Source organism: Aspergillus stella-maris (assembly GCF_047715825.1).
Source record: "Aspergillus stella-maris strain CBS 113639 unplaced genomic scaffold BDV14scaffold_9, whole genome shotgun sequence".
Taxonomy (NCBI): Eukaryota; Fungi; Ascomycota; class Eurotiomycetes; order Eurotiales; family Aspergillaceae; genus Aspergillus; species Aspergillus stella-maris.
This window is the reverse complement of record NW_027396803.1, coordinates 190,340-209,573: the sequence shown is the minus strand read 5'-3', so window position 1 is coordinate 209,573 and position 19,234 is coordinate 190,340. Positions and strand designations below refer to the sequence as shown.

Sequence of the window (19,234 nt, the reverse complement as noted above, 5' to 3'; positions counted from 1 at the left end):
TCTGTCCGTACCTTTGGACCTGATTATCTTGCTTGTAATCATGGAACGCTCGTGATCTCTATCGGCAATCGCTCATATGAATGCCAAGGCCATTGTGTCCTTATACCTTGCACGATCCATACTTTTGCAACGCGATACATTGCCGGTATATCTGCACCATGATCCTTGCACAATACTCACTCTGCCTTTAGATACTACTTTACGAGGAATCTACGTTCTAAGGACTTTGATATACGCCTCAGTCGGTCGATACGCGTGTTCGCCAGGGATTACATGGAAAGCGAACACCATAGATAGCGATTGCCTTGGCGCGCGCGCTTTGGAATACCCCCATTATCAACTACGTGACTCTTTGAGAGGCGCATGCTCTAGGCAGGAGACGCTCTTCTCAGCATCGCATGGGCGGGCGAGCTGTCAGAGTCAATCTCAGCTCATTCGTCTAATGGCAGCATATCTCGTCAAAACTCGCCATGCAGATGCAGACTAACGCTCCATGGAGCGCATGTCATGGAATCACAGACTGCGAATATGTTCTAGAGCGACTTGGATGAAGCGAAGTCTCGCGGTTCCTCGACCTGTTTCACCAGCTTCCTCTAGATGGAACGAGTTGCGCTATTTGATCTTAACGCGATGTCGCTCGTAGCACCGACGTCAAAGCGTCCTATTTCTACCCCATCAGTTCGTAAATAATACGGACAGCTGCATCTGCACGGCTAGAATGTGTTATTGAAACCCGAAAACTGCAGGTTCCCGATTTGCGGCATTGGCATTGCTTTTGAATGCCGTGCAGAAGAGAAAATATACTTCAAACGGCTGACCCCACAATAAACTTCAGTACTAAAGTAAGAAGCTAATATTTAGCTCAAGAAATGGATTTGAAGAAGACTATGGAGCACGCATCAAGATCCCAACATCCTGAATTACCCCTACAACACCAAATCAATAAGTTGGTAAGTTAGCACGCATCCCTTTCCGGCCCCATCTAAGCAACGGAGTCGTCAGTGGTCACTCGTCAGCGCCTTACTCCAGCGAACGGACTGATCATATTTAGCTCGAGGCTAACTACGTTGGGTCTAGATCATGCGGATCAAGTGGGTCCGTCAAGGTTTCTCGGGCGGGAAATTCACACGTGGATTTTTCAAACGGTGCAAACTGCTGCGGGTATTACATCATCTCTAACTGTCTTTCTGCAATGGGTTTGAACTTGAAGGTATCATGATGTACATTCATATCGCACTGCTACTCAAAACGAAAAGACTATACTCTGTACAAAGCTAAGCGCCGAATCAATCACAAGCAATATAAAGAAAACGATATACTAGGATCGTCCAATGCTGGTGCCAGCTAACATGGTGGTACATCCTATGCACGTGAGGAAGAGCTTACAAAGGAAACAAATCATATCTTCCGTTACTCGTACAGATCTCAATGCGATTACAGGAACTTCTTGGGCATGTTGGCGCGGCGACGCTTGTAGATGATGTATGCGCCGGCAAGGAGGATTTGGAAGCCGATAAGGGCGAAGATGAAGAAGCCCATGCGGGGTTTGGATGCCGTGATGACTATTGCAATTTATCAGCAATGCATACAATCAGAACGGGGAAGAGAGTCAATCTTACCATTGAGGAAGTTATCCTTGATGTTCTCGGTCAAACTAAGATGCGAAGACCGCAGGGTCTCGTGCAGCTGGTTGAAGCGGTCACGGTAGTCCTTGCCTTCTAGATCCCGTTGGATAGTAAGCAGTGTCTGCTCCAATCTCTGAAGGCGAACATCGAGGCCTTGAACCTGATCCTTTGTGGCAAGTCGCTGGAGAAGGTCCGACTGTCTGGTGTCAGCCTTAGAGCCTTGACTCTGGATCTCGCGAAGAATGTTGCTGGTGGCCTTGTTGATAAGCTGAATGCGGCTGCCGAGGTCAACAAATTGTCCATTGATTGAGCTGATATCGTTTGATATAGCCTGCGCTTGTTGAGTACCAGCTTGAGGTTGCGCGGCGATGGGTTGCTGCTCGTTGGTGCGCTGCTGGTGGAGAGGCGGAGCTTTTCCGTAGCTGGAGGCAGCGGTCTGAAGGACCAGCTTGAAGATCTCGAAGGAATCGGGGTTTTCAGGGGTAGCAGCCGTGATACCGAAGGTGTTTCCAACAGGAAGAGTAATCTGCATCGGTTAGAAACGAGAAGTACTCTCGGATGAAACGAAGTACCTTGTCTGTTGAGAAGCAGGGCTTCTCGTCCACGGTGACCTCAAAGATAGCATTAGTGTGCCTCACGCGGACAACGGATGGGCGTCCCAGGTTCCGGTAAGAGTAGTCGCAGTGTCCGAAAGCCAGGCTATCAACACTCCTGTGGCTCTTGTAGTCTGTTGTGCCGTCGTTGAGGAATCCTCGAATGCTGCCACCCTAGTAGAATGTCAGTACCGGTGCATAAGCATTAAGACTGGAAAAGCTTACCCTTCCGCTGTGGGTGTCTACGACCAGCGCGAAACCATCCCACTGGCCCACTGTGTAGATGCTAGATGAACCGACTCTGGCTTTCCCGTCCTTGGCATACCAAAGTTGCAGGTTACCTCCAGCTCTCTCGGTACCGGTTGCTCGGAATTGAAACTCAGCCGCCCATTCTGATTGAGGTAAACTGTTTAAGTTAGCCTCCTGAGCCAGCGAAAGACCCCAGAATGAGAGATGACGTGACTCACGGAGTTTGAGACCAGGCAGACCCTCGAGTATTGCCAGGGTACGGGGGTGTTAGGATAACTTTGTTAGAGAGCTTCAATTGTCAGTTTCCCCAATACAGCGAGCCAGGCTGAAGGTAAACGTACAATCTGAGGGGTGTGTCCTTCTCCCTCTAGGTCCCATCCCGGCACGCCATCTCGGTTTGGTGCGACGCTGTTGAGTAGGTCAGCTATGCTGAACACTTGCAGGAGACTGATGCATTATGGGAGGTTACATGTCACTCTGGCCAAAGCTCGAGGAGTCGATCACTGCTTGGGCCGAAACAGCGGCGAAGAGAAGAAAGGATGAAGCTGCGATCTTCATGGTCTATATAGTCCGATGGCACCGGTTTCCGCTATGCCTTGGTGAAGAACGATTGAGTGGCCGGCCAATCCTGGGCAAAAAAGTAACCAAGTAGGAGGGTTGAAATATTGAGAATGGGTATAAAAAGCCGAGATCGTCAAAAATGGTACACAATACAAGGTCTATATGGTCAAGGATTCGAGGTAGCTCCGCGGCGGGACAGCGTGGAGACAAAGACAATAACAATGGCGATCCACTCGAATATTGAGGGGTAGCAGCGATTGGAAAGAGGCGAAGTCTGCTACGGCGAAAAGAACGGCGAGCAAGGGTCAATGGAGCGGCAGAAGTCGAGCCTGTCGAGCTTGCAGTGTTGAACGGAGCTTTCCCCACGATGAACGGACGGACACACTGGCCTTTCTCCCGTCTGAGCCTAGGCTCCGTGAGACGCGCGGTCACGTGCTCACGCTCCCCGGATCGATCGTCGGCCCGCTCTCCCAAGATACACAGAAAGCCAACTGAGGGCTCTCCAGAAAACAGCTGCTCTGGCCTCGGATAATTGGCGCTCTTTGATATTATACCCGGGATGCCCAGTTACAGCTCCAATGGCTGACTTTTACCCCTCCCTGACCCAATGCGCCATTGTCGCAACGGCGTTCAAGATCCTCCTTTTCCCCGCCTAGTACGTTATTTACTGGCATTTCCTCATACTTTGCGCTGGCTCTACTTCATGCAATACTTGCTGACACTCATTCTCTTGCCATAGTAAATCGACCGACTTCGAAGTCCACCGCAATTGGCTAGCCATCACCCATTCGTTGCCGGTGCAGGAATGGTACTACGAGGTACCTACACAACCCCTCCACGACGTCGCGAGTCCAACAGTTAACGAGCCTTGGTTTAGAAAACGTCAGAATGGACCCTCGATTACCCTCCCTTCTTTGCAGCATTTGAATGGGCGCTCTCTCAACTGGCGCATTATGTAGACCCCGCGATGCTTGACGTCAAGAATCTCAACTACGACTCCTGGCAGACCGTATACTTCCAGAGGGCAACGGTGATTGTGACAGAGCTCGTTCTTTACTTTGCGCTCAGTCGGTCAGTGCGGCATGCGTGCAAATATCACAATATCTGACATAGGCTTTGCAGGTTCATCAAGTCCGTCCCTCAACCCAACAAGCACCTTGCCCATGCCGCCAGCTTGTCGATTTTCCTGTCTCCCGGGCTGTTCATCATCGACCACATTCACTTCCAGTACAACGGCTTTCTCTATGGAATCCTGATCTTGTCGATTGTATGGGCTAGGAAGCAGTCGACACTTCTTTACAGCGGAATCACCTTCGCCGTCTTGCTGTGTCTGAAACACATCTACCTCTACCTTGCTCTCGCCTACTTCGTCTACTTGCTGCGCGCGTATTGTCTGGATCCAAAATCAGTATTCCGTCCCCGCATCTTCAACATTATCAAGCTTGGGGTTAGTGTTGTCACTGTGTTTGGGGTAGCGTTTGGTCCATTTGCTTCCTGGGGTCAACTCCTCCAGCTGAAGGACAGGCTGTTCCCGTTCTCAAGAGGCTTATGCCATGCCTACTGGGCTCCGAATGTCTGGGCAATGTACTCATTCGCAGACCGAGTTCTGATTCCATGTACGTATCACTCATGGTTTTCTCTACATCCCCATTAATTCTGGTAGTCGCGCCAAAACTCGGACTTCCCTTGAACCAGGAAGCTCTCTCGAGCGTCACCCGCGGTCTAGTCGGTGACACCTCCTTCGCCATTCTCCCCGAAGTATCAAAGGAGCACACATTCGCCTTAACGTTCCTCTTCCAACTCGTACGCCTCCCCTCACACCCCAACAACAACCCCATCTAATCTATTCCCAGCTCCCCCTAACCAAACTCTGGCTCCGCCCAACCTGGGACAACTTCGTCGGCGCCCTAACCCTCTGCGGCTACGCCTCCTTCCTCTTCGGCTGGCACGTCCATGAAAAAGCCATCCTCCTAATCATAATCCCCTTCAGCCTAATTGCCCTCAAAGACCGCCGGTACTTCTCTGCCTTCCGCCCCATCGCCGTAGCAGGGCACGTCTCCCTCTTCCCCCTCCTCTTCACAGCCGCCGAATTCCCGCTCAAAACAATCTACACGCTCCTCTGGCTGATCCTGTTCCTATTCGTTTTCGATGCCATTGCGCCTGTTCCTGAGCGGCGACGGACGTTTCTGTTGGATCGATTCAGCCTGCTTTATATTACCGTTGCGATTCCGTTGCTGGTTTATACGAGTCTTGTGCATCAGCTTGTGTTTGGGTTGGATAGGCTGCAGTTCCTCCCGCTGATGTTTACGAGTGCGTATTCGGCGCTGGGGGTTGTGGGGAGTTGGGTGGGTTTCATGGTTGTTTATTTTACGTCTTAGATTACTTTGTTTCTAGGCAGTCGCTGTATACCACCTATATAGCTTTGTACCTTGTATCTCAGAAGCAGTATAGTACTATAGTACGTATAGAATAATTATGTCCATCATTGCATTCATCGAATTGAATCTCCCAAACTGCATAACGTATAGAAAGAGACGAAAAAAAGCAAAAAGAGTTATATTGATATTGATGAGCAAAAAACACGGTAGAAACGAAAATCGCACCTTCCCAGCCACCTATTACCTATTGTATAGCTAGATAACCAGGTGTATGCAGCGCAGTGCAGTATTCGACACGCTCGATAATGCAGATAAGATAAGTGTGCTTAAGCCTTAAGCACTTGAAGTATACTCTCTATGCGCCGGGACCCTTTTAAGATAACATACATAAGCCCGAAATGAAATTGAGGACAAAAGAAACAGGGAAAAGGAAAAGGAAACACCTAAGAAAAAACAAGTCAAGAAGATCCGTAGCCAAAGGGGGGCCGTTCATCGTTAACTGATGGTGTTATTTATGGGTGGGATATTAGACCGGTTTTCAATAGGGGGGCGGGAGGAAAAGGAGGTGACGTCGTCGTATATCGCGGTGTTATTGGGCGTCGGTTATTGTTTGGCTTTGTGGTGAGGCTGGGGCTTGTTGTTCGGTTGGTGCCGATTGGTGGGCTTCGTCTTGGGACTCAGGTTGAGCAGCAGGAGCAGGAGCAGGCTTGTCCTGCGGCTTTAGCGCACTAATCCGTTGCTCGATGAGCCTTTGTAAAGCCTGTAGTGACTCTATCTCCGTCTCGGGCAGCGGCGTGTTCTTCGGCTCGTTCGCCTTAAGCTGGTCGATTAACAGGCTTATCCGGCCGCTCTCCTCACCCTGCCACGTAACCTCGTAACCCTGCGCGAATGAGATCAGGTTCGCGGCGGCCTCGCGCTCGGCTACTGTTCGCGAGTTCAGGATTGCCGTTGTTGTTTCCTCCTCTGGGGCGTATGGTTTTTGAGACGCGTAGAAGGCTTCTGCCTTTGAGGTGAGGTTGTCGAATTGGGTCTTGGCGTATTCGAAGTATTGGTTTGATGCTGCTTTTTTCGCTGCGAGATTTTCGGTTTCGCTGTTGCTTTGTTAATATAACCCAGTAACCAACCATGGGGGTAATCACTAACCTTTTGACTCTCTGGATGAAATCGAGCTTCACTCCCTTTTCTGAAACACGATATGTAACGCCCTCCTCTTCCTGATCTTCAAGATTATCATCTTGATCTGGCTCTGGGAGAATTTCAATATCGACGTAACGCGGCGCTTTGGGACGACGGATCCGTTTTATCGTCTCGTATCCTTCTTCGTCCTTGACTGTATAGTGCATATCATGGAGAGCGTGATTTGGACACATCCAAGTATGATAAGGGCGGTCGCTGCCAGCTCGCTGAGTCGGGGGAACAGCCAGAGGCGGATCAACACAGTCCATGTGGAAGGCACAAGGGCAGAAATCGCATTGAATGATCGGCCGACGGCCGTTGGTTGTGCGGCCACATTTGACGCAAAATATGAGGTTGCCTTTTGCATCTATTGTTCGAAGTAGGAAGGGGTCGTCGTAGCGACCTACTCGACTTCCTCGCGCTGCGCGGGGGTTGATACGCGGCAATTGTGCGATCTCTTCGTATTTACCATCGTCGCCTGTGCGAACTCCAGCGAAGAAGTCGCGGATGCGCGGTGGCAGTGCAAAGTCTCTATTTGAGACTTTGTCGAAGCCGCCCATGAGGGTATTTAATGATTGGGAAATCGAGCACTTCGGACAGTACCAATCGCCTTCCGGTGGGTTTGCCGGGTCGAGAGGCGGATCCAAGCAAGAAAAGTGAAACGAGAGCACACAGCCATCGCAGCATAGGAGCTGACCACTCTTTCCGCAGTTGCGACAGTAGTCGTTGTTATCGGCCGGTTCGTCATCACTAAATCAAATTAGTTTTCTGCATTCCAGATCATCAAAGCGCCATTAGGCGCCGGGGTATAGATGTTAACGTACGTTAGTGATGGTGTTAGCCGCCTATTATCACCGGCGTCGCTGCTCGCTACGCTCTCGGACCGTCCTCTGCGTATCCCTGCCTCTCCTGCTGGAACATCGATGCTCGAAGGACCGGGCGATGACAGTATTGATCGCGGTTTCGAAGCTAAAGAGGAACGAATTCCACTTTCCATAGCCACAATCTTGGGAAGAGATTTCCGTAATCGGCTTCTCTTCGCTTGTACAGCCTCTGCTGAGAAATCGGGGTCATCCAGTGCCCTCTGGCGCTGTGAGCCATTGCCTGAAAGCACGGAGCGACGCTCCGCGACGTTTTTCTTCTGAGCCGCGTTCTTCGCATGCTTTCCTTTCCGGTGACGAACCGCCGGCGCTGCTGATACGACTGCAGGGGCGTATGTCTCGGCATCCAGCGATTTTGCTGATGACAGCGTAGACACACTACTGGCTGAGCGGGCCCGCGCCGGGACCGGTAGAGTGGCATGTTCGTGCACTATGACCTCCTGCGACTGCAGTTCATTCCAAGCACTTCGCATTACCTCCTGGAACATGGACCTTTGAGAAGAGTCGGGTGACTCATGACAGACACCGTCCAGAGTACTAAGCGCCATGGGGTCGTTACCGCACTTTTCCCAAAAGCGGAGGAGACTTTTGAAGACAGGGCGATTGTCGGCATCCGAGGCCAAGTGTAGCGCGCTTTCAAATGCAGACTTCAACATTTCACCATCAGCGTCCGCTGAGTTGGGAACGGGTAAAACAGTGAAAGCTGCTAGATCATCCTCGATTGAAGGTTTCTGGATGATTAACTCAGGTGGTTGTTCCTCGGCTGGTGTTAGAGGAGTTGGCGGGTTGTCGGTCTTCTTCTCACCATTAACCGCAAGTTGCGGTTCTTTCCTGGGTGCGATGCTGGGGGTGCCCGGCTTTGATGGCACTAATCCGACCTTGCGCAGATCGGCGGCGGTGGGCAATGCACCTAGAGGGCGCATAGTTCCAAGTACAGGGTTCACGCTACTCGATACCGCCGACCAGGGTGTGTCGTCGTAACTTGGTACAGGAGCTCTGAGCTCGGGCTCCTTCCATTCCGCATCCTCTCCAAATGAGTTTGTACCATTGACTCCATTTGTTTGGCTTTCGTCATGCTGGTCAGGTTGCGACTGACTCGAAACCGGCGTGTCTCGGAGCGGATCGGTGGCCACGCGAGAAGTCCTCCCTGTTCGCCGTTGCTTGCGCGGTCTGGTAGATTCCGTAAAGGACGAAGCCATGTTGGGCGTTGAACGTGCTGGTGTTGACGGGCGAGAATCGTTTGACCTTGCGTGTGACGATGAGCGGAGATTCCTAGCCATCGTAACGAAGGCAGGGAACAAGAACGAGTCCTGCGCCGCACGTAATTAGCCGCTGAAGGAAGCGAAAAAAAGGGACTTGATATAGATTATTGGGAAATTACTAACTGCTCAACAGACTTTGTGAAACTCAGCAACCGTGGCCGGCGTGGCTGGTTGGAATCGTGGCCAGCCCGCGCGGTTGAAGGAAGAAAGATTGCGGAGTTCGCGAAACGGGAGTTTTCGAGGACCAAGCCCCAATAATCGCGCCTCCCAGGGGCTCACCGCGGAAGCTGCCACAACCACGCAATTGGCTCCTGAATCTGATGGTCAAAATGTCAGAACTTCATAATTAACAGTAATAGACACAGTCTGATGTATGTATTTTTGATTATAAAGTGAGCTGGGAGCCTTACGCGATGATCACGTACTGCGCCTCTCGGAGCTTACAGTCCAAGAGCACAGGAACACGCGAAAGCTGTTTGTGAGTACGCGATATCCAAAGAAATATATGAGAAGCGAGCTTCTCAGCTTCGTAGATCCTTGGGAGGGGTCTTGTGGAGGTTTAACAACGTGGTTGTTCTATCAGGATCAGCATATAGTCATTTCAGTGACCGCTCATTGATGCAACGATGAAGCTAAACAGAACAACCAAAAGTTGAATGCTGAGAGGCATAAAAAGCAGTTCCGATCATCGGCAGTGGTAGGGCAAAGGGTATTGAAGATGGAATCTATCTTCTTGGGCTATCGCGATGATGAACCAGAATCATCTGATGAGCCCAACCTGGCTGAAGCCCAACAGAAAGGCTGCTCTTGCACGCGCAACGGAACATCGATATAAAAAATAGTAAAGGCCCAAAGACTTACTGCTAGCAGTTGGTTGGCTGTCTTTGTGGGCAATCAGACCGCAACCGATGAGGGTTCTTTGTTCAGAAGAGATGCGGTAGCCTTCAAAGCAGTATCCCAATAATCACCAAGATTACAAGAAAGTGCCTTAAGCCCTAATATCTCTGCGGGAGTCAGTTGCACGTCTTCAGCAATGATGTGGGCAGTGGGTTATACGTGTGTAAGTGCGGTTGCGAAGAAGTAGATGGATGCAGATGGAAGTGAGATGAGGACAAGGGGCAGGGATCAGGAGACGATGGCAGATGAGAAGTAAATGAAGAGAGCTGGAAATGGAAGACAGCGTGTTACCTTAAGTAAGATGAGATATGTGTTAATTATGAATCAGATCACGGAGGGCAGCACAATGACTGTGTTGCCTTGCGTGGCGCTGTCCTCGGGCAGGTGAGGATGAGGGCTCTCAGCACCCGACAGACGAGATTTCTCCGTCCGCTCCCAAAACGCGAGAGGGGAGACTAGGTTCAAATCGGCGACTCTGGTCGCAAAGAGGAATGAGACGAGAATGATATAAAAGACGCCGGGTTGAGGTTTGATAATGTGGCAGCCAGCTGCAACCCTTCCGGTATTCGGAAGGGCGTATGTCTGATGGCTTGCGAAAGAGGGCAAGGAGAGTGCTTCAAGAGTAGAAGCAGACAAGAGAAGAAAAGCTGAGATGGATACTCCAGGTACAGCTGATTGAGTGCAGAGAGGTTGGGGGTCAGTGGAGGGGGATGGAAGGCAGCGGAGGAGAGAGAGAGAGGAAGAGAAGATGAGAATGAGGCAGACTGAGCCTTTTCGTTGGCCCACTCGCCCTTCCATGCCCAGCGCTTCACTCACCACTTAAGGGCCACATTTTACCATTCAAACAGTCCAGTATTGCTCTGTCTTTATCTTCAACTCATTTACTTTCTGAGAAGGGTCTTTATCACCTCTGGAGCTCGTCATTCGCTTGCATCTAGAGCCCAGCATATCTCCAGTGCGCTTCCAACATCCGGACAATACTTACTAGAAGCACCGCAAAGAGCGCTGTCGGATACTTTCAGATCTTCTATTGCAAGTCACCTAGCAGACTGCACCATGTATCTAGCGATGAGAATATGTCCGGGTGGAAGTGGCAACGATCGGTGAACACCTCATCCGTCCATCACGGCCACATTCGGATATCGGCCACGAACAACTTCAAAGACGCAAATGTTCAGAAAGTCGAATATACTCGCTGAGGACTAACTACTCTAAAGGGGGTTGGGGAGAATCCGTTGCGCTGGGACTCTGACGGCCTACAGAGATCAAGGAGAGCACACACTATCCGATGGCCCCCCTAAATGGCTTCATGCGGACAACCTGCGCAACGAGCCAATTACCGAAAGCAAAGTACAACACTTCATATACAAGTATAACAATATTTCAACCAGAAATTCGTTTTTTTCTCTTGACTACCTTCTGCTCATAAGTGACTCATATGACTTTTTTATGTATAGGTTATGTGACAACGGCTCCCAACAGGTAGAAGAACGGAAGAAAGGTCCGAAACCACTTGAACGGCTCAGTCTTTAGTCCCTTCTTCTCAAGCAACCAAGCGCTCCATCTCTGGTTTGTTTCAACGGATCGCGTAAACGGTCAGGCAGCCGCAGGGTATGATCTCATGATCTCAAACTGCAGGTCTGAGGCAGGTTCATGAGGGAGGTCCAACCAATATAACGACACTTCATCCAATCGAGTAACTTATTTACTCCTCCTGGGCACCATCGGCCTTCTTGGCCTTCTTCTTCTTGTTCTTGTTCTTCGATCCAGTGGACTTCGCGAGAGGGAGCTCAAGAATCTTGAGAATCTCCTCATCTTCGATCTTTTTGTCCGACTTGACCTTCTCAAAGTCAGGAGTGGCAGGGGCTGTGAGCTTGGTGACGCCGTTCTTGGTGATGGCTGTATCATTTATTAGCTCGTGTTTCGTGGAACCAAAAATCTCAGCATATCGCATTGCGATGAGCCAGAAACTCACCAATGGTTGTCAGAAGGCGAGAGACAGCAGAGCCGTCAGTCTCACCAGCAGGCTCGTATTGCCTCAGGACACCTCCACGAACGCACTCAACAACACCGACCTTGGCGGCGCGCTCGTCATCCAGCTGTCGCAGACTGAAGGGGAATGTGCCGAACTTCTTGACGATCTCGGTAAGGACCTGGCGAGAGCTGGGTCTCTTGAGCTGGTATGTGGTAGTGGTACGGCGGTGCAGGGTGGCACGGTGGTCGAAGTTCTTGACCTTTCCGGATCCAAGAGACATGCCGACCTCAACACCCCAGACTTCACCAACATCGGGAACACCCTCACCCTTGACACCGGCATCAGGGGCGAGGATGATCTTCTTGTCGGCCTCGATCTCGTTGCGTCCGAAGAGCCAGCTGGTAGTGTTCTCGACGACCTTGACATCGTACGTCTTGGCAACCTTCTCGATCAACTGGGTGATGCGAGCCTGGGTAGGAGGGCGCTCGGCGGCAGCCTTCTTCTTCTCTTCCTCGGATCCAGTCGCGAGGAGGCCAGGAGGAGCCATGAGTCTCAGAAGAAGTTCGTTGGCGTAGTGAGTGGCGTGAATAAGGTCGGCCTCGCGACCAGTGACCTCTGTGGCGCCGACAACGACCATGTCGCAAACAATGGTTCCGAATCCATCGATCTGGGCACCGAGCTGGATCTTCGCGATCTCACCAGCCTTGAGGGCGATCTCAGCATCCGCAGCGTCCGAGACCAACGGTGTGAAAGGGGTCACATGAGAGTTAGGAGAGACAGTCGTAGGGTGACCAATACCTTTCCACAAAAGTATGTCAGTACATTACTTCGTCGAGACTTTCAGGCGGTAGGCCAGGTAACAAAGGTTGGCAACGCACCCTTTGTGATCTTCTTGCCCTTGTAGACCTTGGTGAGTTCCTCTTCAAGGAGAGCATCACCCTTCTGACAGATCTCGACGATCTTAGCACCCTCAACACATAGCGCTGGAGTAGAATTAGATAGACGGTCCCGATTTAGAGTCGTAGACGGCGATGGCGCTAAGCCAAAACGCACCTGAGACAGCGTCGAGGACCTTGTGCGAGATGGTAGCAGCGGTCTTGTACTTGGTCAAGGTGTCGGGGTTGTTCAAGGTGTAGTCTAGAAGCAGCCGAGGATATGGTTAGCTGTGGTTGTTGCGACAAGTTAGTGGGACAGGCTCGAAGCCAGCAGAGAACATGCGAACATGGTCGGGACTGAGTCCTTGCGGTCGAGGCTCGCAGACATCTGGTCGTGACAGCAATGCGTGCCTCGATCAGGCTATGACGCTGTAGCCAGCGGGAAACCCACAAACGCGGAGCTTTTTCGCACTGTAGAAGAGGGGCACTATTCAGTCAACACTTACCAACCTCGGTAGCCTTGGTCTCGGTATCGGCCATTGTGAATGAATAGAAGTAACCTCACACTGATGTGAGGAGATTGGCAAGTATCAAGCTTGAAATCGGCAAATCGTGCGGAGGAAGAGGTGGAGGAGGAAGAAAAACAGCTTTTGCGGCAGCATAATTAGGTAGGTATGGAGCTGGACGGTCGTGTGTGCACCTGACGTATCATTGGCGGGGCTTCCAACCACACGGCACCGGGCCCGCACACAGGGCAGTTCCTTCTTTTTACAGGGCAGAAAACTGTATCAAATGACGGCATGCCCTGTAAATATAGGAATATGGCATGTTAGTATAGATCTTTCCTCATTGGACTGCGCTCGCCAGGTCGCCAGGACTGCCCATCGTATGGTCTGTTCCTGGGCTGGATAGCTTGCACAATCAGCTTCAGGAGATTACACCTCTATTCTATTGCATTGAACAGCTTGTCCTCATCCTACTTCTACGTAGAAGTCGAGGCAAGAGTCGAGGGCGCCCAAAGACTTGATGACATCATGTTTCGATACCCTGTCCGACAGAGCTCGAGTCCTCCACAGTGATGTATACTAATCCTCATGGCGGTGTCTACAGTTGTATTCAGTTCTCTCTTTTAGAAGCAGTCGGGAAAATATCGATCGACTGTCTCGAATCCAGAGTAGACTTTGTCTCTGCATGAACGGGCACGGTGAGAGGCCCAGATAATGCCTCAACCTGTGATGCTTGTTTCTCGTGAGGAATCTAGGTACAATAATTGAATTATCTTGTCCTTTGGGAAGAGATAATTTCATTGGCTTGGAATAGTTGCTTAAAGGCGTGCCGCATTCAAACCAAACTTCATGGAGGTTTGTTGGATTGTAGGGCTGAGTGGCTCGGTTATCACAGAGATATATAAAATCACAGCCTATCGGCCCCGCGCTTAACCCTACTTCCTACAGAATACTTATTAAATGATCATCTTTAACACTTAGCTTGACTACCCTCTGCCCATGAACAAAAGACGTCCAGCAAAGGCATTGGAGCTATGAACAGCTATAAAACTTACCAGTCGTAAACTTGAGACAAATGGCGCCGGACAGGCGCAGGTTCATCTCGGCGAGATCTCGGAGTTGCGTCATGCATCTTCTCCTCTTTGACCCCGTGCTCGGCGGCTGACATCCAAACAGACCTCGTCTTGTCAATATATTCAGAATTCTGAATCTTTAATTCGAATAGCAATGAAAATAAGCACCAAAGAGCTCCCTTTGCGGATACTCACACACAACATTCGATATGATACTGCTTCTCCCTTCCAAGGGGAGCGACCATGGCCAGAACGAGCACCACGCCTGCTGAACGAGCTGCGCTATAACACTCGCAACCTGGATTCGTTTATATGTCTACAAGAGGTCTTGGACAATCAACTCATAGATATTCTATCTGAACTCAATTCGAAGGAGTCCCCTGAGTCAACCACTACCGCTGCAAACTCCAGCCAGTCCTGGACCTACATTGGCGTTGGCCGAGATGATGGCTTCAAAGCCGGCGAATACTCACCCATCTTGTATCAGCCATCGGTTTGGGAGCTTCGTGACTGGGAGACAGTCTGGTTGTCCGAGACGCCGGATGTCCCCTCCAAGAGCTGGGATGCTGCGTCAATTCGCATCGTGACTATCGGCGTCTTCACACACCACGTTAGTCGCCATACAGTTCTAGCTCTGAATACGCATTTAGATGACCAAGGGTCCCGCTCTCGGTATAAAGCGGCCCATATTATTCTGAGAAAGATCGAGGAATACCGGAATGGGCGATACGGTAGCCTAATATCTGGCGTCTTCCTCGCTGGGGACTTGAACAGTGAAGAAACCCAAGAAGCGCACACTGTCTTGACGTCTCCGGAATCTCCTTTGCTTGACTCTGCGACATTGGTGGACTCTGCCGACATCTATGGCAATCAGCTTACTTGGACGGGCTTTGGGTATGAAGGACAGGATCCTTCGCGCATCGATTATATCCTTCTTGGTCCAGCAAGGAATACCGAGAGTCGCGCTCGTGATCTTCCCTGGAATATCGAAGGGTACGCGGTTCTAACAAACCGGTTCGATGACGGCGTATTAAACTCGGACCATCGGGCAGTGGTGGTTGACGCCAAGTTGCGCAGCTGAGATACTACACTCAGGTTATTGAATCATACACGCTGGAACAGTCAGCAGACATGTCTTCATGTATTCGCCCCTCTCCTGCATCACATTCCTAAGATTGTTGTAAGCACTTTGTACAACGCGATTGATGCGATCCGTAGTTATGTCACATGACACTATTTGGGTGACATTGGATGTCGGAGCATACTGCCGCCCGTTACCGCCTGCCCCTGGGGTCAACCTCGCTTAGTCATACATTAGTCAGGTAGAGTTATCTTAGCTAGGCGGCCATACCAGCCACCCAATGGAAGATCATCCATCGCTTCCCACATTGGATGACAGTCACGTGATTTAAATACAGACTTTTACAGTAATTAACGGTAAGAATGGTAAGGAAAGGCTCTCGATGAGCATGAAATCGGGGTAAAGAGGATGCCTGAATAGCTTCAGAAGGACCTTAGGGGTCTTTTTTCTGGTTTGACATTGTATGAGCATGTTCATGAGCGTCCTGCCTGCCCCCCAGTCTCTCTCTCAGCCTTCCTCATGCTCACTGCGCGGAAAGCGCTTGTAACGGGCCCCGACCGGCTCCAGCTTTTTCCTCTGGACACTCTCTTCCTCTCTCATGCCCCTGACGTCCTGTTTCAAATCGCTACTCGACAAGACAACATCAAGCTCCACCCATTACATTCGACATCGGACGTGAATCCCTTGAGTTTCTACGGAGAAAAGGGAAGACAGTTGCCATTGGACTCTTGGACACGCGCCGTGATACGTTCCCCGGTGCGCGGTTAGCTGATCCCGCCGCTCCTTTCCGAGCTGTTTCTCTCGCAAAAGACCCAGACCAGACCCGGCACGAAGACCCATACCTAGACTGTTGCCTTTAGCTTTGGAGCCTCTTTGCTCTCTTACTGCTGTTCCTGGTTAGTATAACCTCTTTCGTTCGGTTCCTTTCCTTTCCTACATGCCTTCAACCTCAATTCACTTCCCTCTGCTTCGGTATGTCCCCTCTTCGGGGTCATCACCTTGCGTCGATGTGGCTCGCGCGTCCTTGCCCTACCGAGACTGCAGCGGCGAGACCTCTTCCCTGTCGTTCGAATAGCGATCTATTCGCGCCAGATTCGCGATGTGCATCTGTTGCTTCAGCACAGCGATGCCTCGCGGTCCCCGGACTGGTGCGCTCTCGCGTCTCTTCTGCGATGACTAGCCGCGCAGAACAATTCGTGCCCTGAGACTAATGTATCCTTGGCCATCATTTTAGATTACCCTCTTTTGAAAGAATGCTTTCTTCATAAATCGCCATTCCATCCTTTATCTACTCGTTGATTTCCGTGAACGTGAAACCCATCCTACGTCGGCGAGTTAGCGGTGCGGCGCGGACGCGGAACTCATCCCCAGACCATGCCATATCCTGATCCATCCCAGCCAGGGATGGCTGACGCACCGTCTGATGGCGCGCACAATGATTCAGACTTGTTAGATGGAGCGGCTGACTTCGATAATGACGTCGATACCTCACTTCTTGCGGAACACGGAATCGAAGGGCCAGATACCATCGAGGAAGGGAAACAGAATGCGAAAGCTGTTCTTGCAGCATCGCTATCCAAGTCAGACTCGGGCAACGATACTTCTAACGGCAATCCTTCGCCAGGTTCTCAGAATGGCAGCGCCAACGGGTCCGCGTCCAGCAAGAAGCGATCACGAGACGGTGCCCTTGTCAGACCCTCCTCCCCCGGAACTGCTCTACCCGTACGCATACGGGAGACGCCGGTGGACAAGATTTTGCTGAACGATTATGTTGATCGAGAGTTGCGTCACTCCGCGCTGACGGCGTGGCAGAACCCGAGCCAACAGTTACAGCAAGAGAAGCGCGCGGAACGCGATTATTATCTTAGCTTGCGACGCGAGAACCACATGAACCCTGCGGTTCTCTATGGAGTTGGATATGAAGGCTTCGGAAATGTACGAACAGACTTGCGCAATCAACACCCGCAGCTACTATATCCCGCCCACCGCCGCCGTCCCGGGAACCGGAAAACACGAGAGCTGCGCGTTTCGCGAAAGGACTTGAAAACACAGAGCGAACAAATCGAGAACCTTGTACCTATCAGGTTAGACATCGACTGGGAGAAGGTCAAGATTCGGGATACATTCACGTGGAATCTTCATGACCGCGTTGTGTCGCCAGAGCTCTTTGCGGAGAAGCTCGTCGAGGATTTGGGACTGCCACTCGAATCATGCGGTCCATTGATACGCATGATCACCCAAAGCATCCAGGAACAGCTCTGCGATTATTATCCGCACACTTATATCGAAGAAGATGCCCTCGATCCTCACCTCCCATACAGCGCATACAAGAACGATGAGATGCGCATTGTGGTCAAACTCAACATCACCATTGGCCAGAACACCCTGGTTGATCAATTTGAATGGGATATCAATGATCCGCGCAATGACCCCGAGGAATTCGCTCTACGGATGACGACCGATCTTTCCCTTTCTGGCGAGTTCACAACAGCCATTGCGCACTCGATTCGAGAACAGTCGCAATTGTTTACCAAATCCCTTTACATAGTTTCACATACATTCGATGGACGCCCCATAGAAGATCCGGATCTGAAAACGTCTTTCCTACCTACACCACTTGCTTCATCGTTCCGGCCCTTCCAGGCCGCCAAAGAGTTCACGCCTTATCTCTACGAACTCAACGAAGCAGAGCTTGAGCGGACAGAGGTTTCCATCCAAAGAGATCAAAGGCGACAGAAACGGTCGGTTAATCGTCGCGGCGGGCCCGCTCTGCCCGATCTCAAAGACCGCCAGCGGACAATTCGTACCCTGCTCGTATCGTCCGTCATCCCGAATACTGCGCCCACATTGGAGGAGAGCAATGTCTTCAAACGGTCCGGATCCAGCCGTCGCGGACGTGCTGCAGTTGGTCTTCGTGATGGAGGTGATGAGTCGGATGATTCAGATAGTGACGAGTCCTCGCTGGTTGGGTCTCCCGCTATTGGACCTCATCTGGCGCAAGGCACGGCGCGCACGAGAGGCATGCGTGGAGCAGCTACGGCAGCGCATGCAGCCTTGAGAGCGAACCTCGGCCAGTCCGCAACGCCCGAGCCACACCACGAACCCCGAGTCTCTGCTCGCCGTCGTGACTACCGCGAAGAAACCCCCGACGAGCCGGATAAGCTCGTCATAGTACTCAGAATCTCTCGCGATAAATACCGCCAATTCGTCGTCAATGGCTTCAAACTCAACCCGGCCGCCCTCCCTAGTTCCACTACACCAGCAACACAACCTACCTCCCAACGCAGCACCCCGCAGATCAATACCCCAACCCTCACATCCACTCCGACGCCCTCCCAACCTCACGCGCAAGCACGACTGCCGAGCGCCGGTCGCCCGGGCCCTATTCAACACCTCGGGGCTGTTGAAGCGCCGAACGCGCCTCAGCCCGGTGTTCCTGGGGTACGTAAATGAAAGCTTCTACACACAAACACACGCTTTCCTTCCTCCCGAACCGAAGCCCTCCCACTTCATCCGGTCGAGAGGAAGAACAAAAAAGAAAGCGTTGCGTTGCGTTGAATATGAGACACCATACTGATGTTCTATTCTAGCCCCCGCCCCCTTCGTGGCTAGTAGCAGGACTCGCGCGCCTCAACCAGTCGAACCCCAACGACTCTTTCGAGGCTGTGATGCGCTACACGGCCGTAGACACAGAGAGCATGCAGCCCGTTGCGAACGCACACTCGCAGCCCAACCAGAAGTTGAAGTTCCTCTACCTGCCAAGGATCAGGTGTCATGACTGTCCTGGGAAATTGTATACACCTGGCCCCGGGACGACGGTCGATAACTTTGAGGTGCATTTGAGGAATCGGCAGCATAAAGAACGGGTTGAGGAGAGGATTTCGAGACCGGCTGGTGCGGCGCCTGCTGCGGGTGCTGCTGTGTGATTGGTGGAGAGTTGAATTGAATTGGCACGGCAGAGCCTGGCCTTTCCAGGTGTCTTTGCCGTCCACTTCTCTTTGGTCCTACGATGCCTGTCTGTCTACTCCTTCCCGACACTAGGGCATCTCATACATGCTCTCGATTCTATAAAACTTTCTTCTCGTTTTCTCTGTGAAGGCGT

General features: G+C 51.4%; 6 protein-coding genes across 6 annotated transcripts; 3 read left to right on the top strand and 3 right to left on the bottom strand.

Moving 5' to 3' along the window:
- Positions 1 to 1,318: 1,318 nt before the first annotated feature.
- Positions 1,319 to 3,210, bottom strand: BDV14DRAFT_152423 (putative lectin family integral membrane protein). Its single transcript, XM_073766588.1, has 7 exons — positions 2,937 to 3,210; positions 2,809 to 2,875; positions 2,686 to 2,756; positions 2,444 to 2,624; positions 2,198 to 2,392; positions 1,620 to 2,151; positions 1,319 to 1,562 (listed from the first exon to the last, which is right to left on the bottom strand). Exons 1-7 carry the CDS (start codon positions 3,023 to 3,025, stop codon positions 1,435 to 1,437), a joined length of 1,263 nt encoding a protein of 420 aa, XP_073631252.1. The 5' UTR covers positions 3,026 to 3,210; the 3' UTR covers positions 1,319 to 1,434.
- A 396-nt stretch (positions 3,211 to 3,606) lies between these two features.
- Positions 3,607 to 5,406, top strand: BDV14DRAFT_197070 (dolichyl-P-Glc:Glc1Man(9)GlcNAc(2)-PP-dolichol alpha-1,3-glucosyltransferase ALG8; the record flags this gene model as incomplete). Its single annotated transcript, XM_073772590.1, has 6 exons — positions 3,607 to 3,683; positions 3,768 to 3,846; positions 3,906 to 4,099; positions 4,151 to 4,644; positions 4,692 to 4,831; positions 4,882 to 5,406. The coding sequence occupies 6 exons, from the start codon at positions 3,607 to 3,609 to the stop codon at positions 5,404 to 5,406; spliced, it is 1,509 nt and encodes a 502-aa protein (XP_073631251.1).
- A 294-nt stretch (positions 5,407 to 5,700) lies between these two features.
- Positions 5,701 to 9,073, bottom strand: BDV14DRAFT_152446 (putative PHD finger domain protein). Its single transcript, XM_073766589.1, has 4 exons — positions 8,849 to 9,073; positions 7,407 to 8,773; positions 6,550 to 7,332; positions 5,701 to 6,497 (listed from the first exon to the last, which is right to left on the bottom strand). The coding sequence occupies exons 2-4, from the start codon at positions 8,741 to 8,743 to the stop codon at positions 5,996 to 5,998; spliced, it is 2,622 nt and encodes an 873-aa protein (XP_073631250.1). The 5' UTR covers positions 8,744 to 8,773; positions 8,849 to 9,073; the 3' UTR covers positions 5,701 to 5,995.
- A 1,935-nt stretch (positions 9,074 to 11,008) lies between these two features.
- Positions 11,009 to 13,123, bottom strand: BDV14DRAFT_167680 (curved DNA-binding protein (42 kDa protein)). The gene is made up of 5 exons (XM_073767728.1): positions 12,979 to 13,123; positions 12,651 to 12,734; positions 12,476 to 12,580; positions 11,598 to 12,395; positions 11,009 to 11,521 (listed from the first exon to the last, which is right to left on the bottom strand). Exons 1-5 carry the CDS (start codon positions 13,010 to 13,012, stop codon positions 11,328 to 11,330), a joined length of 1,215 nt encoding a protein of 404 aa, XP_073631249.1. The 5' UTR covers positions 13,013 to 13,123; the 3' UTR covers positions 11,009 to 11,327.
- An 823-nt stretch (positions 13,124 to 13,946) lies between these two features.
- On the top strand, positions 13,947 to 15,182 carry BDV14DRAFT_167677 (endonuclease/exonuclease/phosphatase family protein). Its single transcript, XM_073767727.1, has one exon. It carries the CDS (start codon positions 14,206 to 14,208, stop codon positions 15,130 to 15,132), a length of 927 nt encoding a protein of 308 aa, XP_073631248.1. The 5' UTR covers positions 13,947 to 14,205; the 3' UTR covers positions 15,133 to 15,182.
- A 1,226-nt stretch (positions 15,183 to 16,408) lies between these two features.
- Positions 16,409 to 19,222, top strand: BDV14DRAFT_152376 (SWI/SNF chromatin-remodeling complex subunit SNF5). The gene is made up of 2 exons (XM_073766587.1): positions 16,409 to 18,573; positions 18,723 to 19,222. Exons 1-2 carry the CDS (start codon positions 16,507 to 16,509, stop codon positions 19,056 to 19,058), a joined length of 2,403 nt encoding a protein of 800 aa, XP_073631247.1. The 5' UTR covers positions 16,409 to 16,506; the 3' UTR covers positions 19,059 to 19,222.
- The last annotated feature ends 12 nt before the right edge of the window (positions 19,223 to 19,234 follow it).

Bases quoted from the DNA above. Each gene is read 5' to 3' on its own strand.
- BDV14DRAFT_152423 (XM_073766588.1), bottom strand. From the start codon at position 3,025: ATGAAGATCGCAGCTTCATCCTTTCTTCTCTTCGCCGCTGTTTCGGCC. The intron at 2,152-2,197 runs GTACTTCGTTTC...TAACCGATGCAG, and splicing joins CCTGCTTCTCAACAGACAAG to ATTACTCTTCCTGTTGGAAA. The intron at 1,563-1,619 runs GTAAGATTGACT...AAATTGCAATAG, and splicing joins CAAGGATAACTTCCTCAATG to TCATCACGGCATCCAAACCC.
- BDV14DRAFT_152446 (XM_073766589.1), bottom strand. From the start codon at position 8,743: ATGGCTAGGAATCTCCGCTCATCGTCACACGCAAGGTCAAACGATTCT. The intron at 7,333-7,406 runs GTACGTTAACAT...AATTTGATTTAG, and splicing joins CGGCTAACACCATCACTAAC to TGATGACGAACCGGCCGATA. The intron at 6,498-6,549 runs GTTAGTGATTAC...ACAAAGCAACAG, and splicing joins TTCATCCAGAGAGTCAAAAG to CGAAACCGAAAATCTCGCAG.
- BDV14DRAFT_167680 (XM_073767728.1), bottom strand. From the start codon at position 13,012: ATGGCCGATACCGAGACCAAGGCTACCGAGGTTG. The intron at 12,581-12,650 runs GTGCGTTTTGGC...ATTCTACTCCAG, and splicing joins GGTCCTCGACGCTGTCTCAG to CGCTATGTGTTGAGGGTGCT. The intron at 12,396-12,475 runs GTGCGTTGCCAA...TTTTGTGGAAAG, and splicing joins GGGCAAGAAGATCACAAAGG to GTATTGGTCACCCTACGACT.
- BDV14DRAFT_167677 (XM_073767727.1), top strand. From the start codon at position 14,206: ATGAAAATAAGCACCAAAGAGCTCCCTTTGCGGATACTCACACACAAC.
- BDV14DRAFT_152376 (XM_073766587.1), top strand. From the start codon at position 16,507: ATGCCATATCCTGATCCATCCCAGCCAGGGATGGCTGACGCACCGTCT. The intron at 18,574-18,722 runs GTACGTAAATGA...GTTCTATTCTAG, and splicing joins CTCAGCCCGGTGTTCCTGGG to CCCCCGCCCCCTTCGTGGCT.